The 21,924-nt window shown below is 33.7% G+C and overlaps 1 protein-coding gene across 3 annotated transcripts in view; it reads right to left on the bottom strand.

Moving 5' to 3' along the window:
• LOC131528777 (arf-GAP with Rho-GAP domain, ANK repeat and PH domain-containing protein 1) overlaps positions 1-21,924 on the bottom strand; it is a 29,834-nt gene that overhangs the window by 3,251 nt on the left and 4,659 nt on the right. For 2 of the 3 annotated variants that reach the window (XM_058758152.1, XM_058758154.1), the window contains exons 4-21: positions 20,888-21,119; positions 20,689-20,811; positions 19,767-19,892; positions 18,262-18,322; positions 18,050-18,170; positions 16,135-16,292; positions 14,726-14,832; positions 14,343-14,628; positions 12,974-13,156; positions 12,717-12,891; positions 11,478-11,522; positions 11,239-11,356; positions 9,499-9,598; positions 7,846-8,035; positions 7,718-7,763; positions 3,631-3,782; positions 1,494-1,703; positions 1,112-1,217 (exon numbers count right to left, since the gene is read on the bottom strand). In XM_058758152.1, the coding sequence (XP_058614135.1) occupies positions 1,112-1,217; positions 1,494-1,703; positions 3,631-3,782; positions 7,718-7,763; positions 7,846-8,035; positions 9,499-9,598; positions 11,239-11,356; positions 11,478-11,522; positions 12,717-12,891; positions 12,974-13,156; positions 14,343-14,628; positions 14,726-14,832; positions 16,135-16,292; positions 18,050-18,170; positions 18,262-18,322; positions 19,767-19,892; positions 20,689-20,811; positions 20,888-21,119 (2,539 nt within the window). The remainder of the gene's footprint in view (positions 1-1,111; positions 1,218-1,493; positions 1,704-3,630; positions 3,783-7,717; positions 7,764-7,845; positions 8,036-9,498; positions 9,599-11,238; positions 11,357-11,477; positions 11,523-12,716; positions 12,892-12,973; positions 13,157-14,342; positions 14,629-14,725; positions 14,833-16,134; positions 16,293-18,049; positions 18,171-18,261; positions 18,323-19,766; positions 19,893-20,688; positions 20,812-20,887; positions 21,120-21,924) is intronic. The other variant, XM_058758153.1, reaches the window with a different exon arrangement.

The raw sequence follows: 21,924 nt of genomic DNA, 5'->3' as shown, positions 1-21,924 counted from the left end.
ACTTTTCAAATTTGTGTTTTTATGTATAAGATATATTCAAGTGAGGGTAACATTCCAGAGTAATTCAGAATGTATTTTAAAGTAAATTTACAGGTTCATAGTTATTTAACTCGTCAATCTTCAAATTTTAATTTTCCTAAAGTTCTCACTTGTAGAGGTCAATACGTGATAAGATTTAGGGGTATTAAATTATGAAATGATTTATCTCATCTAGCAAAAAAATGTTCCTCTTTAATATGTTATAAAAGAAAAATAAAGGATCATTTAAATGCTGTTTTGTAAAAAAAATTCTTGTATTTTATGTATTATAGATGGTTTGTTTTGAGTATATTTGTTTTTTCTCTTTTTTTCTTTTTGTATGTTGTAATTAATTTTTTTTTTTTATTAGTTTATTTGTTTTTCATTGTTTAGGTGGAGGCTCTAAATAAGCCCTTTGGGTTTTCTGCCTCTCCCTGCACAGTATATGGATTGTATTATTTATTATTTTTTTGTTTGTTTGTTTGTCGTGTTTTTATTGTACCTACCTTATGCAAAATAAACTTAAAACTTAAACTTAAACATGCACAACTACATATAAAGCGCTATTAAGTCTGCATTTGTATTTCTAGCTGTATCTTTAAAATACAATTTAAAATACATTTATTTCATACTAAGTATAGTTCAAATCTATTAACAAATTTACAGACAGATAACTCAAGATGTACTGATATAAAAATTATAATTAAACTTTGCACTTTTCTTAATATTAAGTCTAAAATGTTTTAATGTCACTATTGATGAGGATTGTATGATCTTTAAATAATATCAGACTTTAAATGCAAAATATTTAAAGTGTATCTGAAGTATACTTGCAATAGTTCCACTTTAGCACAATCAAATATACTAATTATATCTTTAATTGTACTTCAGCACTACTTCCGCTCAATTAAAGTGCATTAAGCACAAAATTAGTTTTCAATTTAGCAGACTTTAAGTTTACCAGTTTAGTATACTAAAAGTACAATTGCAGGACATTTTATTAAGTACATGAATATAAAAATGTATTTGCAGTATATTTAGCATGAAATAAATGTATTTCAAATGCATTTAAGTATATTTATTTTCCACTTACGTGTGCAGGTGTCCACACAGAGCGGTCAGCGTCACGCGGTTGTCTGGAGGAAGCTGTTTAAGCAGTTTGCGGTACATCTGCAGTCTCTGTTTTTCATCTGACAGGACTGTGAAGACAACTGCATATCAATACACCACAGTCTTTATATTTAACATGACATTTATGCATGCATGACGATTCTTTAATGCCAATGCTTGAGCAAACACAGTGTAAAGATTCACAACGACAGGATCTCAGAAATCTGTAATGAGATCAACATGGCCACGTTCAATGAGTTTATGCACATGAGCAGCGACTTTATTTATTTTCTGAGAGACTGACAGAACCAGTGAAAGGATCTTGCTGTGTTTGTTAGCGCACTGATGGCTGAGAGCAGACGCACCGGCGGCTTTGAGCCAGAGCGGCTTGTGTGCGTTCGGTATGAGCTCAGAGCTCTGCCGCAGGATCTGTTTCAGAGCTCCTGAAATGTCCAGGATGGAGAGCTCGTCTGTTTCCAGAAGCGTTCCTCTTGGAGAAACACTCAGAGCGTCGACCAGCTTACTGATCTGAGGAGCGACTCCACAGCGCCGGTACAAACCCTCCACCTTCAGCCCTGAAATAAACAGCATTTCTGATAAGATACTTACATTTGGTGTTTTTTCTAGCATATATTTCAAGCTTTAATATGTGGATGCTGATTGGTCAATCCAGCATTGTAGCTCTGCAAAAATACCCAATACAGTAACACCTATTCAACAGTGTTTGACATTACTCAACTTCTGTCTAAAGGAAAGACTGCATTTCATGCATTTGCTAAATAAAATTCAATGTTTGTCCTCAGTATTTTTCTTTTGCAATATGTAGTCCCTAATGAAGAAGTACACTTTAGCATACTTTCATAAAGAGCACTTATAACAGTAATACTGTAATTTAAAAGAATATACTTGCATGTTATTTACAATTAAATGAAAATGTTCTATAGTTTCGCAGTTAGATGAACTTGAGTGCTTTTTGACCCACTCAAAAACATCTTTATGTAATTTAATAATTCTATTGTCATTGAAATATGGTTAAAGTGTGAAGTGCTGAATGTACTGACAAGCATTTGTGATAAACTAAAATACACTTTAATGTAATTTCTATTCAAACATGTATGTCGTGTATTTAATATATTATAATTACACATTTATAATGATGAGGTTGCAATTTAGTACACGTAAAATATATTAAATGCAATATCAAATAACATCTAAAGAGTTCAAATGATAATCAAGTACTTCACATGTGCTTTAGTGTGTTATTCAACTGGCTAAAATAAGTGTATTTCTTTAAAGCACAACAAAAGATTATTAAAAAGTAATGATTTAAAATGTCCTTTAAAACTTGCAACATTACAAACTGCACTTATTAGAAGTGTACTTAAGTGTGTTAAGAAATGAATATAAAAGTGTGCTCTCTTTAAGTGGCCTTTAATTTCATTTATATTAAATGAAGTACAGTTTTTGGTCACACTTTATTTTAAGGTCCAATTCTCACTATTAACTATAACTTTTGCCTCAATAAACTCCTAATTTGCTGCTTATTAATAGTTAGTAATCTCATGCAGAATAAGGCATTAAATATGTGTTTTATAAGTATTAATATACAGCCAATATGCTAGTACATGCATGCTAATAAACAACTAGTTAATTGTGAGAATTGCCCCCCAAATTAAAGCATTACCCAGTTAAAAAAAATACTTGAAGTACATTAAAAATGCATATTCATTACAACGAAGCACTTTTCTTTTTCACAAAGGCGTGAACTTTTATACAGTGTTGGGTAAAAAAGTTGTACAACAGTGTAATTAGATTACTGTACAAAAAAGTATTACTAATTACTTTCTAAATCCTATATCAACCTCGACAAGTTAATGATACAAGGATAGCCATAAACCGGTTCTTTTAATTCTTTCAAGTACATAAATTATTCTGGTCACACTTTAAATTAGGTTTAACTGTGACTTTTGCCTCAGTATACTCCTAATTACTGCTTATTAATACTTACTAAAGTAGTTAAGTTTAAGAATTGGGTAGGATTAAGGATTTAGAATAAGGTCTTGCAGAATAAGACATTTAATATGTGCTAATAAACAGCCAATATCCCAGTAATATTCATGCTAATAACCAACAAGTTTATAATGAGAATTGGTGTTTAATTAGTGTTACCAATATTCTTATTAACTCACCAAAATATTCAAAGTGAGAAAGGTGCATAAAAAGCATGCATTTTAAGGTTAGACTTTAAATTTGGATTATTGTTATTGTATTGTATATAAGTGTTCTACAGTCTATACACAGTATTACGTTCAATTACATAAGAAGTAACTGTAATTAAAATACAGAAAAAAGGGAAAAGTAATTAAATTACAGTACTTTACTTAGTTACACCCAACACTGTTTTTATTTAAGCAATAAGGCACCGAGGTTTTCCTAAAATTGAAAAGTTGCATGTATTCAATGCTGTTCAGTTTTTGGCCTTTGGTCCAGCTCGTGACTCACCGTGCTGTGTGATGTGAGATATACACCGGTCTATAGAGCAGGGCACGGATCCTGAGCGCTGGGGCCCGTCTGTGGTCGAGCGCAGGGCCCTCTGCACGAGCTCATGCCACCGCAGACAGCTGTGCTCCAGCTCAAACTGCACGTGTAACGTCCTGCACCAAACACACACACACACGCTCAGGCATCAGTCAGCTAACACACAAATTACAGGAAAAATAGCTGTAGATTCGTCGGTAATCAAATGCTTGTCAAACACTACTGCACTGTAAAAAATGCACATTTAGTCTCATAAACTAAAAAAATGCTATTTTCTTAAAACTACATAAAAACCCATGTCAGACAACAAAATTACCCCAAATGTCGTCCCAACTAGTCAAACACAGTTGTCTGAACAAAGAATTTCATATTGTTGAAATGTTAAGGCTTTGTGAGTTCCCAGCATGCATTGCAGCATGAATAAATTATGTAGTTACTGTTATAGGATTATTGTTTTGCTGTTTGCTGATTTCATTTAAACTTTTTTGTTGTTGTTTTATCATCATTGCTAGTTATTTGTTGTACTGTGATGTAAAGGGCTCATCTTTTTAACATTTGATGATTGCCATTGTTCTCGAGGTTAGTGTCTAATTATATATTATACTATTATACTAAATATCTTAGTCTTGTAAGTTGTCTTACAAACAAAGACGATATTGTCTACTTATTAGACTAACTTATCCATTAATGTTTGTCATTTTTGTAAACAAGTAAAAAAGTTCACAGAACATAATTTGAGACGCATTGGAAAAGCATTACAAGTCTTTTTAACTGAGAAAACTGTGTTAGCTGAACAAACAAAGAGACATGACTTTACTCGGTCCAAAGTTGAGTAAACTCAAAAAAGCTGTGCAGCAAGTTGCCTTGAAATTTTAAGTTAAGTCAACTTTTCATTTTTTACAGTGTAACACTAAAAACTGCCTCCATTTCAATTCCTCCACGACTGGAAGTGATAATATCTGAACAAGATTATATTTTATTAAGTAAAGTCAAGAATGTTTTCCAAGTGCATTTTATGTAGTAAGCAGAGCTAAGTTGATTACTTGCAAATTGCAATCCGTTGCTGATAACAGATTACATGATGAAAACTATAGTCAGTCATGTAAAAAAAATCAAAAGTTGAGAAAACGTAAAAGCAACCAGATTTTTGAGTTTTCTCAACTTCTTGTATTCAGTTTATACAACTTGAGAATACTCAAATCTACTGAAGCTGGTTGCCTTAAACTTTTACGTTTTCTCAACTTTTGATTTTTTACAGTTTAGGTTACTCATTTTGGTGATGAATTCTGGCTACTTTTATCTAACTTGTCTTAAACTTACCATTATGAGCATTGTGAAATGTAACATACTCTAATTACGAGCACAGACCCCCAGGCTTAGTGTTACTTGCATGTAATTATTCATAATTTATTGTTATTATAATAGTTAAAATAAAGTGTTACCTTTTTGGAATCTAATTATTATCTAATAATCCAGATTATATGTAATCAGTTACTACCCATCTCTGATAGTGAGTATACTTGTAAGTGCATTATTTCAGTACCTCTTGGTACTGAATTGGGACACTTTTTATTTTATGGAAGTGAATTCAGGAATACTGTTATTTACTAGCTATATACTTCTAGATCAATTTGTAGCTTATTAAAGTGCACGTTTGAGTGTGCTCTCAGTAAACTACCAGTTTAATGGTGTTATACTGAAAGTATACTTAAACTTTAAAGTGAAAAAGCATCATGTTTATAGTTACTTATAGTTACATATTATAGTACTCACATCATGTTTCTGTGTGGTTCAGGTTCAGTCATGTACGATTTACTCTAAACTCTTCCACCCCAAAATGGACTTGTGACTTTAAACTTGAGCGTGCAAGTTTATCAGATATTCATCATTTTATCAATTTGTATTTTTGTACCGTCAATCATTTTCTCTTTGGTCAGATTTCAGGTTTGGTAGATGAATTAAAACACATTTTACACCATCGTTTGAATACAAAACAACTAGTGCTGTCAATTGATTAAAAAGATGTAATTAATCATGATTAATTGCATAATAATATGATATATTTATATTGTCATGATTTCACATTGAAAACAACATAAATATGGTATATTTTAAATAGGCTACTAGTAAAAATATGCCATTAAACACATATTATTGATGAAGGCCATACCAATACTGCTACTGATGTCTCTATTAAATGCATTTCCCCCCAGTTTTAGCCATTAATTAGAGGCATTCAACATTACAGTGTAATTGGAAGACATTATTTTCAACATTTAATAGGCTTTGAAAAATATAACAACTTTTAATTTGTGAATTTAATCATCTTAATCTTTATTCAAGCTACAAAAGTGAATCAGCGAGCAGAGCAGTGAGTGATTTCTCTTTTTCTTTTGTTCTTTGTTTCACTTTAAAAGCAGCGCTGTCTCTTTAAAACCTGACGCACATCTGATTTTCTCCCAACTCTTTACGGTCATTTAGGACTTTTTAACTCATTTAAGATGGTATTTACAAGGTCACTCACCAAAAACAGGCTATTATGCCGCCCGCAGTTGGAACCAGCTTCCAGAAGAGATCAGATGTGCTAAACACTAGCCACATTTAAATCCAGACTCAAAACTCATCTGTTTAGCTCTGCATGTATTTTTTTAATTCCTTGTTTTTATTGTTGTGATTATTTTTTTTAATGACTATTTCACTTCCTTTTATGTAAAGCACTTTGAATTACCACTGTGTATGAAATGTATATAAATAAACTTGCCTTGCCTAATCATTGCAGTTAATATTGTTCACCGTCTGCTTGATTACATGACACTAACTAAATGCATGAATTTTACCGTACATTTCTGCCATATGTACATCAACTTGAGATAGGCATATAATATAGAAACTTTAATTTTCTGTAAAGCTGCTTTGCAACAATTTGCATCATGAAAAGCCTATACAAATAAACTTGAATTGAAAAAAATGGATGTTGCATTAATTGCGTTAAAATCTTTTAACATGTTAAACTGAAGAAAAAAAAACAATTACACATTTAATGCGTTAATTTTGACAGCCCTAATTTTCTGTTTGTCCGTTTTGTTGGTATTGTAGTGCACAGATATAGTTTCAATTTATTCTTTAATATTTTTACCAAAAATACACTACGATTAAAGATTTTTTATGTTTTTTTTAAAGAATTCTCTTCAGCTCACCAGGCCTGTATTAATTTGATCAAAAGTACAGCAAAAGCAGTGATATTGTGAAATATTTTTACTATTTTAAATAACTGCTTTTTATTTGAATATGTTTTAAAGTGTGATTTATTTCTGTGATGCGCAGCTGTATTTTCAGCATCATTACTCCAGTCTTCAGTGTCACATGATCTTCAGAAATCATTCTGATATGCTGATTTACTGCTCAAGAAACATTATTATTATTATCAATGTTTAAAACAGTCAAGTACATTTTTTTCAGGATTATGTGATGAATAGAAAGATCCAAAGATCGGCATTTATCTGAAATAAAAAGCTTTTGTAACATTGGAGTCAGTACAATGTTATAAAATATTTCTATTTCAGATAAATTCTGTTCTTCTGAACTTTCTATTCATCAAAGAAACCTGGAAAAATTATACTCAGCTGTTTTCAACATAATAATAATAATAGTAATAATAATAATAAATGTTTTTGAGCAGCAAATCGGAATATTAGAATGATTTCTGAAGATCATGTGACGCTGAAGACTGCAGTAATGATGCTGAAAATACAGCTTTGAAATCACAGGAATAAATTACACTTTAAAACATATTCAAATAGAAAACAGTTATTTTAAACAGTAAAATATTTCAAAATTGTATTGTTTTTGCTGTGCTTTGGATCAAATAAATGCAGGCTTGGTGAGCAGAAGAGACTTCTTTAAAAACATTCAAAATCGTACTGTTCAAAAACTTTGGACTGGTAGTGTATGTTTCACTGTTAGTCTTCAAGTAGAATAATATCACCGATGCACAAGCTTGTTATGACCAGACATTTGCATTTGCATGCGATGCTGTCTACAGGACACTGACCTGTCAGGAAACTCCAGCAGGATGCAGTTCTCGGAGCGCTGCAGATCTGTAGAGAAGACATACAGTATTTGTTTAATGGACATTACTCTGGCAGTGTTTGATGATCTGATGTGGGCTGTGATACTGACGGCAGCGTGTCTGGCTGTCCAGAGTCAGCGTGTCTGTGGAGCTGTGTTGTGTGTGAATGCTCATCTCTCCGTCCTGTAGGGTGCACCACACTTCTGCACACTGCAGCGCTGCTCCCTCGCGTATGGAGGCTCTGGACACGGCACAGACCCCCAGCAGATCCTCATCCACCACGGCACCCGCCGGCACAATCTACACACAGCAGCTTCTCATCAGTCTCCGCTGCAGCTTTACAAACTGTAATCTATTACTGATTCCAAATTACATGACAACATTTTTTTTCTTAGTAACGTAATCCATTACCTTAAACATTTTAGGTAATATAATCTGACTACGTTTAGATGACTTTTGACCTATCTCGTTTTTCACATTGATTTAAATAGGATAATCTTGTACCATATGTGACCCTGGACCACAAAACCAGTCATAAGGGTCGGTTTTTTCTGAATAAATAAGCTTTCCATTGATGCATGTGAGTTATGTATGTTATGACAGGACAATATTTGGCTACAAATATTTAAAAATCTGGAATCTGAGGGTGCAAAAAAATTTAAATGTTGAGAAAATGGCCTTTAAAGTTGTGCAAATGAAGTTCTTAGCAATGTATATTACTAATCAAAAATGAAGTTTTGATATATTTACGGTAGGAAATGTACAAAATATCTTCATGGAACATGATCTTTACTTAATATCCTAATGATTTTTGGCATAAAAGAAAAATGTATAATTTTGACACATACAGTGTATTGTTGGCTATTGCTACAAATATAGCTGTGCTGCTTATGACTGCTTTTGTGCTCCAGGGACACATATTGATATAAAATACAAAGAGTAAGAAAATATATTCCATTCGTTAACATGAAGTGTATTAAACATTATATTATGCCAAGGTTTCCCAAACTGGGGTTTGTGAGTTCAATGAATAGCTAATAATTAATGAAATCATAAAAACGTTAATTTAAAACAAATAATTTTAAAATCAATCAAAATAAAACACTTACTGAAAAATGAAATATTTTGTTTGTTATCCACATGCCATGTGACCATCAATCAATGTCAGAGAACCATGAACATCATGCAAATGTGCATCAAAATATTTGATCCCACTTTATATTAAATTAATTATTTGAAACAATGCACTTATCGTGTGCATGTTTTTACATATATTTTTAAAAATACCTATATGTAGATACATCTGTAATTACACTGTTGACCCACCCTTACACCTACCCAGACCACCAAACCTGTCCCTAACCTTACGCGTATCACACCTTTTTGTGTTTTGCAATACAATATGAACACAATAAGTACATTGTACTTATTTTTTGATGTTAGTACATAGTAGTTAAGGCTGTCTAATATTAAGTGTGACCAAATATTTATTTTAAAATCTCAGAGGTACTCCATATAAACATATATCAGGTTAAAGAGGATCAGATGACAAAAAGTTGGTGAATTTGTGCATTTTAATGTGTTTGTAAGACAAACAAAAGCAATAAATGGTAAAATAACCGACTGAGTGATAATTCATAATAAAAATTGTGTTCATCAGTAGTTGATGCAATGTTAAAACAACTTCTTAAACCTGAAATGAGCGTATATAAGCGGTAGGCTACTTTAGAAAGAAAATTTAAAAGATGAACAAGAGGTTTTACCTTCATGATATGCAGCATGTGACTGAGGAGGGCGTCTCGTCCGTCTGCCCTGCAGATCAGTCTGTCTGTCAGCGATAACACCTCAAACTCATGGGTTTGCCTGTAAACCACACGGTAAGCATTATTACACTTCCAGAATACAATGCATCTTCTGCTCAACAAAATATTAATAAGAGAACCTTGAAAGAATGGTTTCCCTTATTATCTTATGAAAACAAAAGTGTGCTTGATTGTACTGAATGTGCACTTTTAGTGTATTTCAAATCGTAAAGTATATATTAAAAAAAAAAAAACCTGTACTTGCAGATAATATAATATTAATGAAATGAAAGGCCATTTAAGCGCACTTAAAGAGAGACGCTTTCAGGACTGTTTCTTCATGCTATCTTAAAAAGTGCACTTTGTAATAATGCCAAATTAAACATCATTAAGTCATGTTTTAATGATTTTTTTCTCATGTTTTACAGAAGTACACTCTAAAGCACATGCAAAGTACTTGATTATAATTTGAACTGTAGTGTGTTTTTTAGTATTTCAAGTTAATATATTTTAAATGCACTAAATTGCAACTTCATCATTATGAAAGTGTAATTACAGATAGATTTAAATAAATGACATTCAAGGTAAAATAAATAAAAAATGACTTAAGTATGTTTTAGACCATACATGCTTGTCAGTACATTCACAGAACACTTTAATCATATTTCAAAGACAACAGAATTATGAAATTACATATTTCGCAACTTAAATGGGTCAAAAAACACTTTAAGTTCAGCTAATTGCATTTAATATTAATGTAAACTATAATACATTTCATTTTAATTGTAATTAACATGTAATTAAGTGTCCAAAACAACACTTTTAGTTCAAATTAAGTACTGTATATTATTATAAAGTAAAATATTGCTGTAGTCTTTTTATATGCCAAAGTGTACTTCTTTTACACAAGGGATTTTGAGCTGATTTCATAAAATTTCAGTATTTTCTGCAAAAGGCTCCTAAAAGCACATGATCACTGAAAGCAGGCATTACAAAAACTGGCTTCAGAAAACAGTTTATTATTAACACAAGCCAGTGTGTGACCTACAGTCCATAGACATTGATTTTGTCAATCAGACTAAAGCCGGTCACATTGCTTTACTGTTTATAATGAACTAAACTGACACATTCAATTCATAGCCCTAAAATACACAATGTGTCCATCTTTCTCATTTGTGACCCTGGAGCACAAAACCAGTCTTAAGTCGCTGGGGTATATTTGTAGCAATAGCCAAAAATACATTGTATGGGTCAAAATTATTAATTTTTCTTTTATGCCAAAAATCATTAGGATATTAAGTAAAGATCATGTTCCATGAAGATATTTTGTAGATTTCCTACCATAAATATATCAAAACTTAATTTTCAATTAGTAATTTGCATTGCTAAGAACTTCATTTGGACAACTTTAAAGGCGATTTTCTCAATATTATGATTTTTTTGCACCCTCAGATTCCAGATTTTCAAATAGTTGTATCTCAGCCAAATATTGTTCTATCCTAACAAACCATACATCAATGGAAAGATTATTTATGCAGCTTTCAGATGATGTATAAATCTCAATTTCGGAAAATTGACCCTTATGACTGGTTTTGTGGTCCAGGGTCACATATGATAATATCTGCTCTCCTAACTTTGAGATAGTAAAGAAAGACAGTTGTCCTTTCACTGTCACTGGCAGATATGGTGTCATGCTCTTACCCTGCAGAGCAGTCGAACACTGAGATGACCTCCGTCAAGTCCAGCACATCACAGGCCGCAGACTCGTTCTCCTGCGAGAACAAGAAACGCTCCTCATCCAGCTTTCCATGCAGCTCTTCTACACATGTGGGAAAAGAAAACTCACAAATGATATAGCAGCGTCGTCATTATAAAAGGAGTAGCTTGATAAAATAGACAGGACGGGCATGTTGAGGAGGGATCTCAGTAGTGCATCTTACCTATCTGCTCCTCTGAATGTCTTGTTTGCTCAAAGTCAGGTGACTCTTTAAAAAAAAAAAAAAAGCTAAATTAATTAAAAACAATCCTCAATTCCTGAGAATATTACACTTATATTAGGTAATGAACAAAATAATCAATTGCACTAAAACATGCCTAGGTCACCCTTGTAAAAAAAAAAAAGTAGACTTTAGCATACTCTTAAAAAAAGAGTATTTATCATTTTTTGACTCACTTAAGCAGAACTTGAATACGATATGTAATAGATGTGCAATTTCATGATTACATCTATTGTAATAAAAAAACATGATTAAAGTAAACTAAAATTCTGTTAAAATTTGTATGTATTTAAATCTATTTTCTAATTACACATTTGTAATGATGAAGCTACAATTTAGTAGATTTAAAATATATTCACTTTAAATGCAATATTGAATAAATAAGTACTTTGCACGTGCTTTAGTATGTTAGTCAACACATCAAAATACAGTAAGTGTACTTAATAATAAGTGTACAAAAGATTAAATCATTTAGATTTAAACTGTACTTTAAAGTAAAACTTTAAATGCACTTAAGTGGACTTTTATTTTGTTAATATTATATTATTTAAGTAGTTTTTTAATTTACTTTTTAAGATTTTGAAAATAATGTCACAATGCAAATTATTTGAATGCGTTTAAAAAAAAATAGACTTAAAAAGTTTGACCTGCCCAGGTGAAAAAAAAGTGCACTTCCATAATATACTTAAAGTGCACTAATTTTGTACTTAATATACTAAAAATGATTCTTTAGTACTTCTAAGATAAACTTAAGATCATCTAAGTGTGCTCAACTGTGCTATTTTGGGACACCGTGAATATTAACTAAAATGCACTTTTAACATGCTATCTCTGTATTTAAAAATGTATTTAGTTACCACTTGAACCATCTTTCATACACTAGTACACTCAAGCGTATTACAAGTGGTTACTAAATACATTTTTTAAATACAAAGAGAGTGTGTTAAAAGCGCATTTTAGTTAATATTCACGGTGTCCCAAACTAGCACAGTTGAGTACACTTAGAAGTACTAAAGCATCATTTTTAGTATATTAAGTACAAAGTTAGTGCACAAAAATAGAGCACTTTAAGTATATTATGAAAGTTGTCTTTTTAAACCTGGGTGGGGTTCAAATGTGCCATTAAAAAATGTTAGGAGGTTCACTAGGAACTGAATTTGCCCCGATCAGGACTCAACTAACCCACAAACTCGTTATGTCGGAGTAGCTCGGTCTGCAAGGCCTGTCCAGCGCTCTCGGCCTCGCTGATGGCGGAGTGAAGCTCGGGATCTGTGGTGCTGCATGAAACTCTCGCTCCAGAGCACAGCAGAGACAGCGTCTCCTCCACATTAGCACCACAAACCACCTCACGCAGCCTCTGAGGAGCACCAGAGAACACAATCAGCATGGGATCGGCCTGAAACTAATAAAACAGTAGGGTGTTTTGTTCACAGGCTGACCTGGTCAAGCAGCTTCTGGTTTGCGGCGAGCGGGTGAGCTTTGCAGTAAAGTCCTTTGCAGTATTTGGCGAGGATAAACTCCAGCCTCTGATCTGGAGAGACGTCAGGGCTGATCTGCTCCGTCGGAGGGATGTTGTGAGCCCAAACACTGCTGGCAGCTTTATTGCCATACAGCACAAACAACTGAAAACATGGAACATTTGCATCTGTTGTTAAGTCAAAGCATATTCACGGTAAGAAACAAGAACATAACAGTATTAATGCTGCAAAGTTCTTCAGATATCAAACAAATACAATTTCAGCTGTAAAGCAGCTCTATAGTGACCTTATTCTGCGCAATTCAGTTTAATGATGATTCAGTTTAGGTGAATGACAGTCTGAATGTTGCAAAGTTCATTGGTTATGAAGCAAACTCAGATCAAGTATAAAGCAAAAGACAATGGTGTCATTATTCAGCTTGAGTTCAGTTAAATAACGGGGCAAAGTTCATCAAATGACATCAAATTATGAAACAAATTAAAAGCCAACAGTGTCACAATAGTGTAATTAAACAACAGGCTAGTAGTAAAAAAGCCTATTGAACTGTTATGACACCCTAAGACACATTTTGTTTTAGATGTTATTGTTCATATTTGATACCACACATTATTTTGAACCAGGGTTATTATAGTTAACTAAAATGACAGCTAAAACTAATATATATATATATATATGTAAAATAAACGTTGACTGAACTTAAACTCACTTTATATCAGTTTCCAAGTTTCATTTAGTTTGACTTAATGTACTAAAATGACTAAAGCTGAAATAAAAATGAACAAAAACTATATAGATTTAAAAGCAACAAAAATGAATCAAAATGACAAAAACACGCAACAAAATTACTTTAACATTAAATCTGAAAATATACAAATAAAATCAAATTCAAAATACAGGCAAATTGTTTTACTAGTATCTCAAAGATACATGAGACAATATATTTTTTTTCTGATTTAAAAATCTAAAGTTAGAGTAATGGCAGAGAATGCAAAGCCACTTTTAATTCATGGACACTATTAATTAAACATATCCAACTCACTTTCTTTTTAAAAAACGTGCAAATTAGTAGAATGTCATGAAAGACAAAGGCCACATCTCGTATAAACCTCAAACATTCATAATGCTAAAATTAAAGTAAATTACTTTATTAAATTACTTTTTTATGAAAGTTGTTGAGACTTATGAAGTTGAAAAGAAATTAATCTCCAAGCTATTTAAATATTAATATTGAAAACACAACTGTACAATAAGTAGAACATAAATCTGGTCATGTAATATCATAAAGACAGGCTGTGACACATTGTGTTGTTTGCGGCATGACAGAACTCACCTGAATTAAAGGCTCCGTCCAAACCTTATTATCTAGTTTGAGACCTCGCACTTTGGACCTGTTACTGCCCATGGATCGATGTGCGCCTGCGCAGGCCTCACAGATGACCACCAGCAGGTTCACCGATGCCCATTCCGGGTTGGCAGCGCCACAGTCGGCACAAACTTTATTAAAGGGACTCGACCAGAGTCGATGTGCCACCTCGCTGTAGGACAGAGCGCCACGGATCACTTCATTCAGACGCTCCAGCCACATGGTCATCTCTTTAGCAGAGTCTGCAGAGAAACTGAACAAACCTATCGGGTCACTTTACCACCAACAGAAAACAAAGCATGTAGAGCACAGAAATGAGCTTGCAAAAGGAGAGACAAGGAGACACTCACTTGAAGGTCCTGTATGGAGTAATGAGACTGAAGCTGTGACGGCCCGTCGCCTTCACAGACGCTATATTCATAGACACGCACATCATGCCAAGACCTACACTGAAGTCCTGTTAATTCAAACAAGTTCAATTTGCAAATGTCCCTTGTCAACAACAAAAGTCTAGCTAAAAAAAACATGCATGGTCATTTGTTTAATTTTGGCATATACAACATTTGAAATCATTTGAACATTTAAGAGTCATTTTTTGCTCATGGAATTGAACAATATAGTTCTGGGTTAAGACAGATGAAGCTTTTAGTGAGTGAAAAACAATGGCATTCTCAAAAATTAGGAAAGTTGACGGCTCCTTAAAATGTCTTAAATTTAAGGCCATAAAATCAAGAAAGTCTTAGTTATGATTTCAGGAGGTAAATTTGGGGACAGAGAGACAAGAATTGCGATACGGCTCAATGTATTGATTAAACTTCAAAAGAATTTCATTGAATAAAAATGAGAACTGCACGTTTTAAAGTCAGTTGCTGTGCTGCTTTGTGTAATGCCCTTAACTGCTATATTTCTGCCATTCCGAAAGTGCCACCTGCTGGCAGAAAATTAATTTGCATTTTCAATAAGACCATCTGCTGGCTTTGTTCAGACCAATGTGAAAATCAACCCATGTTGTAAATGTGAACTGGTGGATCAACAAGAAGATAACGTATTATAAAAATGTAAAGAATTAAGACAGTACAATATATTTATATGTTATTTAATTAATATAATAATTGATTAATAATAATTGCTTTAATTCATATAATAATTGATACTTTTGACTCCATTTTCTTAAAAAGTGAAGTTTAACATTTTTGTGAAAACCTAAATCATGCTTTTTATAGTCATTTTATTTTATTTGTGCAGGTCTTAAAAAAGGTCTTAAAAACCATCAATTCATGGTTTAAGGTAGGCCTATATAATTGACCTCGGCTGGTGAGGAGGGTTCAATACTGGACCTCAAGCAATTTTAGTTGAAGACCCCTGCATTAGAGGGTAAAAAACAGGACAAAAAATTACCTTTTACTTCTAAATTATGTGTTTTGATAACATTATAAGAACATATTTTGCAGTTCATGTCCCCTTTAAAGTTCATTCAGATTATTCAAGGTAAATTTTTCATCAGTTTATTATACACATTAATATGTAATGAGGTTATTCTAGTAAGGAATAACTGACAACGGGCCGTTGAATTATTAAAAAATAATGCACACTCGAGGTATAACAGCTATCTGGATAGAGAAAGCATGTTAATGGTGTAAAGGGGGCCACAAACACACAAACTTGCTTAGTAACCATTGTAAAACCAACTGTGTTCCTAACAACTCTGATCTCTTTAATGTTTCTTGAAAGGTTGACGTTAGTAAGCAGTTTTCCACACCTCTTTGCTGCTGTAAATCCAAAGGGAGTATCCACAGATAGCAGTATACACCTTTTTCCGTGGGTCTTTCATGATCAGCGGTCCGTGTTGTTTGGGTGCAGTGATCAGTTCCCGTCCTCGAGTGGCGTAGAGAGACATCAGCCAGCGCTCCCGCACAACTACGACACAACACATTCACAGGACAGAGCTGAAAGTGATGATTTGATGCTTCAAATAAACCAAACGCTAACTCTCAGCTTTAAAGGTGCTTTATGTCATTTTTTGACTGCACTAAAGCATAAAAATACAATAATATGTTTGCAGATATTTAAGAAACATGCTAAGTTCACATACTTGTTTCTCAGATAAACAATGCTACAGCCAGTTACTCTGCTTTGAAATGTGCGTTCCGTGTCAGAATGTCTGTTTTTGTTTTGGTCTGTGTGACTCCGCCCACTGCCAGTTTGCCCAACAATATTTTGACAGCCTGGGTTGCCAGCGGAAAACACAGCGTATTGCAGCCTTTGAAGCCAGCAAACAAACTGGGTTGCATATTCTACCTGAACTAAAAAGCTTCGGCATCCATCTGAAAAGCTCTGTGAACAGAGGCTTGATAAACACGAATAAATCAACTCATCAGCTTACACTGTTAGGATCATTGGCTAAAATTGTCAGTTGCACTCATTCCTTGTTGCATCTGGCAACCCGCGTAAGCATCGAGTCTAAGTAGAAGCGTCAGGAGAAACAAAGCTCTCCACTATTTTGAATTAGGACTACAGTACTCCTTTCAATCACTAGCTGTCAATATTACATACTGTACCCTTAAACGGATAGTTCACCCAAAATGAAAATTTGATGTTAATTTACTCACCCTCAGCCCATCCAAGATATAGATGACTTTCTTTCTTCAGTGGAACAGTAAAGAAGATTTTTAGCGGAAACTCTAGCCCTTTTCATAAAATGCAAGTCAGCAACTACCGTCACATCAAAAAAAAAATAATAAAAATACAGGCAACACAAAATGAATCCCCGTGGCTCTATATTGAGGTCTTATGAAGAGAAGCGATCGGTCTGTGCAAGAAGTTCACAAATGAATCAATCATCATTTTAGTGAACTGGATTAATCAGTTCACAAAATCGGACTGAATCATCTGAAACAGTTCATGGCTCAAGCAGCACAGATCTTCAAGTTACTTAATCAAAACTCACTGCCCAACTCATGTGCAACTCAAAACAAAACATGCCTTTTTGTTTTGTTTTCTGTGTGCTCTACTACTCGTTGTAGTCTTGACCCTGCCCTTCTTGTTACCTGATTATTGGTTCATTTACCCCACCTGTCCTCTCTCGTTACCCCCCTCATTTCCTTCCCTATCTATTCTCCCTGTGTCCTCTGCTGGTTCGTTTTGTTCTTCTGCTTGTAACTGGTCTAGTCTGTGGATCTTCTGCCCTTTTCCCCAGTTGTGTTTTGCCCTACCTTGGGCCTTTTGTTTCCCAGCCCCACTGACTATTGTCTGGGTTTTTTTTGTATTGCCTTTTATTTTCTGTCAAAGAGCTTTTGAGCATCCCTGGCTGTGTGTTTGGGTTCTGTCCAAATATGCTGACAGAGGTTCTGGATTACAGGTAATAATGTTGTGAATAATGCTCAGTTTCTTGCACAAACTGATCGTTTCACTTCATAAGACCTCAATACATCATAAGGAACCACGGGTATTAATTTTGTGCTGCCTGATATGCTTTTTTTTGACTCTCAATTGAGTGTAGCCACTGACTTGCATTTTATGAATCATCAATCAAACCACAGTTTCATTTAAAAATCTTCTTTACTGTTCTACCGAAGGAAAAAAATAACTTGGATGGCCTAAGGGTGAGTAAATTAACAGCAAATTGTCATTTTTGAAAAACTATTCCTTTAAGAAATGAGTTTCCAGTTTCCTACCCTCACTGTGAGCCATGAATTCAAAGTGCTTCTTCTGTAAATAGATGGAGAAGCGTCCTTGATCCTGTTCACGTATGTTGGTGATGCTTGTTACGTGAAACACATATTCTGTGAACTTGTCCTGGAGCACATTGAAAATGTGGTTATAAAATAGGTAATTGCAATATATAATTAATTTGTAAAAAATATCATGCCATTATGAAACAACTCACTGTGCGCTTTTTCCACATTGACATGACATGTCCATCAAGAGTGACCCATAGAACATTGTGCCTACAAAACAAATACAAATTGAACACAAATACAGACCGTTCCTCTTTTGTTTGCACTCCATTCTGTTTGTTCCCTTCAGTTTTATAATGGGTCTCCTAAAGGCCCTTTCACACCAGATGTTATTCTTGAGCACAAAGATGATAAATTCCTATAGAACTAGTCACACCAGACGCGAACACTGAAGTGAAGCTATTTTCGGCGAGTGTGTGTGTGTGTGAACTTTGAATCATGGATCTGACACTCGCAAACTAAAAACAGCATTGAAGACTTTTACTCCACATTTTAGCAAGGGCTCAAAATGACTCTAATTACAACAAAACTATTTGATCCATAGGGATAACCCATGATTAGCATAAATATTCCTAAAGCATTGCCACTTTTGCCTTGTGTGAGATGTACAATGTATCCCCATTAATGTTTCTGTACATATTCTGTACATTTTAAACAATCATTCTTTCAGTACAGTTTTACATTTACACCTTATCTTTGCATTATATCCCTTGTGAACAAGATACACATTAGAATAGGAGTACTTATGCAAATAATAAACTTATTAAAAATATACTGTGTAATAGAAGTGCAAATTGAATTCAAGGTTTTCAAACACTTAATTGCATGTTATTTGCAATTAAATGAACATTCATATTATAGTTTACATTTATATTAAATGCATTTAGTTGAACTTAGTGATTACTTTTTTTTTACCCACTTAATTAAGGCTTAAGTTCATCTTTATATTTAATTTCAATATTACTTCTACTTATGTGCAAACTGGTTGTAATGTTTTCAAATACTTAACTGCATGTTATTGAACAAATTTATTCTAGTTTACATTTACAGTATATATAAATTAAGAGTGCTTAATTAGGGCTTAAGTACATCTGTTGAAGCAATTATGAAATTACATGTATTCTCTTTGAAATATGGTTAAAGTGTACTGCCGAATTGCATTATGGTAAACTAAAACATACTTTAAAAACAAAAAAATTGTTTTATTCCAATGTAGTATAAAATTTCATTTAACCTGTAATCAAGTACTTTGTCAACACATGAAAATAAGTGTACTTCTTTAAATCATGACAAATAAGTATAAAACATAATGATTTGAAATGTACTTTAAATTAAAACCTTTCATTTTACATTAGTACATAGTGTGTATTTTAAAATCGCAGTGATTTCAGCAAACATATTGTGCGGTCAGAGTGAATGGACAATAGGTCTGCATTTCATTTTGTTTTTTCACATCGTGTTTGGTGTGAAAGGGCACATTATTGTTTTAGATTTTATGTAAAGATGCTTGTTGATGCAGTATTTGTGATATTTCATGAAATGCATTATTTAATTTAGCAGTTCTGAAATGTTTCAAATTGTTAAAGGTCTAAATTAAGGGAGTTCATTTTTCTTTGTTTGTATGTGATTTGAGGGATTGTATAGTGTTAGTTACTTGCGCCCCTTCCATACGTCGAGCCAGCTGGATTGTGCCACCGCACACTCACTGTGAGACGTGTCGGCTTTCTGGCGTGGCCCTGATAATGTCTGCTTCTTCCTGCTCACACGAATAGTTGCAGCCCTGCAGACCAAGAATTCAAGATATTTTAAGATCTCGCCAGTGACTAGACACTTTGTTGCATGTCATCAGTCCATGCAAGATGTAGATGATTGTGTTCTTCATCAGATTTACATCATAAATGTGTCTCTGCATCAGTGTCTCAGCAATGGATGCTCTGCAGTGAATGGGTGCCGTCAGAATGAGAGTCCAAACAGCTGATAAAAACATCACAAGTAATCCACACCACTCCAGTCCATAAATTAACGTCTTGAGAAGCCAAAAGAAATAAATCCATCCTCTCACATCAAAATCCAGCCACATATTTGTTTAGACGTAAACGGTGCTTGATCTGTGCATATTTCTCCACGATTCAGACCAGAACACTTTTTCACTGGAGGGAGCATTATTATGGATTATGGACTCGTATTTTAGTTAAAAACGTCTTAATGCTGGATTAGTTTCAGCTTGTGCCTTCTCCAGATGTTAACTGATGGACTGGAGTGCTGTGGATTATTGTGATGTTTTTATCAGCTGTTTGGACTCTCATTCTGACGGCACCCATTCACTGCAGAGCATCCATTGCTGAGACACTGATGCAGTGACACATTTCTACAAACCTGATGAAGAAACAAACTCATCTACATCTTGGATGACCTGAGGATGAATGCAAATTTTCATTTTTGGAGAAATATTATTTTATTGTCATTATGCTAAAAATCTTAAATGGTAGGCAAAATGTAATTTCTTACTTGATTTAGAGGTAAAATATGACCTTGGCAGAGACATGATCATTTTCTGAGGTGTAATCATATTGTACCTTGGTTTATTGGGTCTGTCAGGTTTGTTCTGAAGATCCTGTGATTTGGGAACTTTGGGAACTTGATGGATCTCTCCATTGGTGCAAATTTCTGTCTGAAGATCAATCACCTGATCTGTGAAACTACAAGGAAGAATATAAACACAGTGGCAACCAAAGCCTAACAGGTTTTGTCAAGAAACGTTAAAAGATGCATTACCTGTTGTTGTTTGAATTGTGGAGATCATTACTGAGCAAGTCTGGAGTCACAGAGAAATCATCAGAAAACACTGAATCAGAGGCTCCTGCTGCATCTGGAGATGAACTGGTACTGGAGAGCGAATCTGGCCAAGGAGGTGTTTCACTGCAGCTGGTTTTAACATGTTGAGGATCAGGGGGTGCAAAGATGGATGAATCATCCACACTAACTTCATGTTTGATATCCGTTTCTACTGAGAAAAACAGCAGTCATCACCTTTAGTAAGGGTTTGTCTTTTTGTGTTTGTGAGCAGTAGATGTCCTTTTAATTTCCTTCTACAAAGCTACTGTATGGGTTGAGTCATATTGACAACTTTTACACATTTCAATGGTGTTTCATATATTTGTTATATACAGTATATTTAATGTATAAGCACCTGGTCAACTACACAGCATGCCAATAAGAAGTGTGCTTAATTGTATTGAATGTGCGCTTTTGGTGTACTTCAAATCTTTAAAAGATTATTTTAAAAAAATATATGCATATCATAAAATATTAATGAATAACATGCCACTTAAGTGTTTATAAAGACCATACACTTCAGGACTATTTCTTAATGCACTTTTAAAAAATGCACTTTGTAATAATGTCAAATTAGAAATTAAACGAGTACAGATTGCATTTTAGTCAACTTTTGTCATGCTCTAAAGAAGCACACTTATTTTGATGTGTTGACTAACATTTTAAAGCACATGTAAAGTACTTATAATTTCGACTGTAGTGTGCTATGTGATATTACACTTAAAGTTAATATATATATATATTATGGCCAAATGGGTGACCTAAGCAGGATTGTATTGTTGTGCCCCCCTCCCTCCCTCGATCAAATATTAAAGTAAAAAACCAAAAAATAAAAACCTTGTATACTATAAGGGTCAAAATACTTTAATAAAATATAAAAGTAAATGAATAAATAAATTGTAATTAAATTTTCTTATTTACAAATTACAGTTGTAGCTCTAGACAGTTACCATGGCTATTATTTTATTAATACAGTT

The sequence above is a fragment of the Onychostoma macrolepis genome, chromosome 21, assembly GCF_012432095.1.
Source record: "Onychostoma macrolepis isolate SWU-2019 chromosome 21, ASM1243209v1, whole genome shotgun sequence".
Lineage (NCBI taxonomy): Eukaryota > Metazoa > Chordata > Actinopteri > Cypriniformes > Cyprinidae > Onychostoma > Onychostoma macrolepis.
Note: the sequence above shows the minus strand (reverse complement) of the source record. Positions and strands in the feature narration are given on the sequence as shown.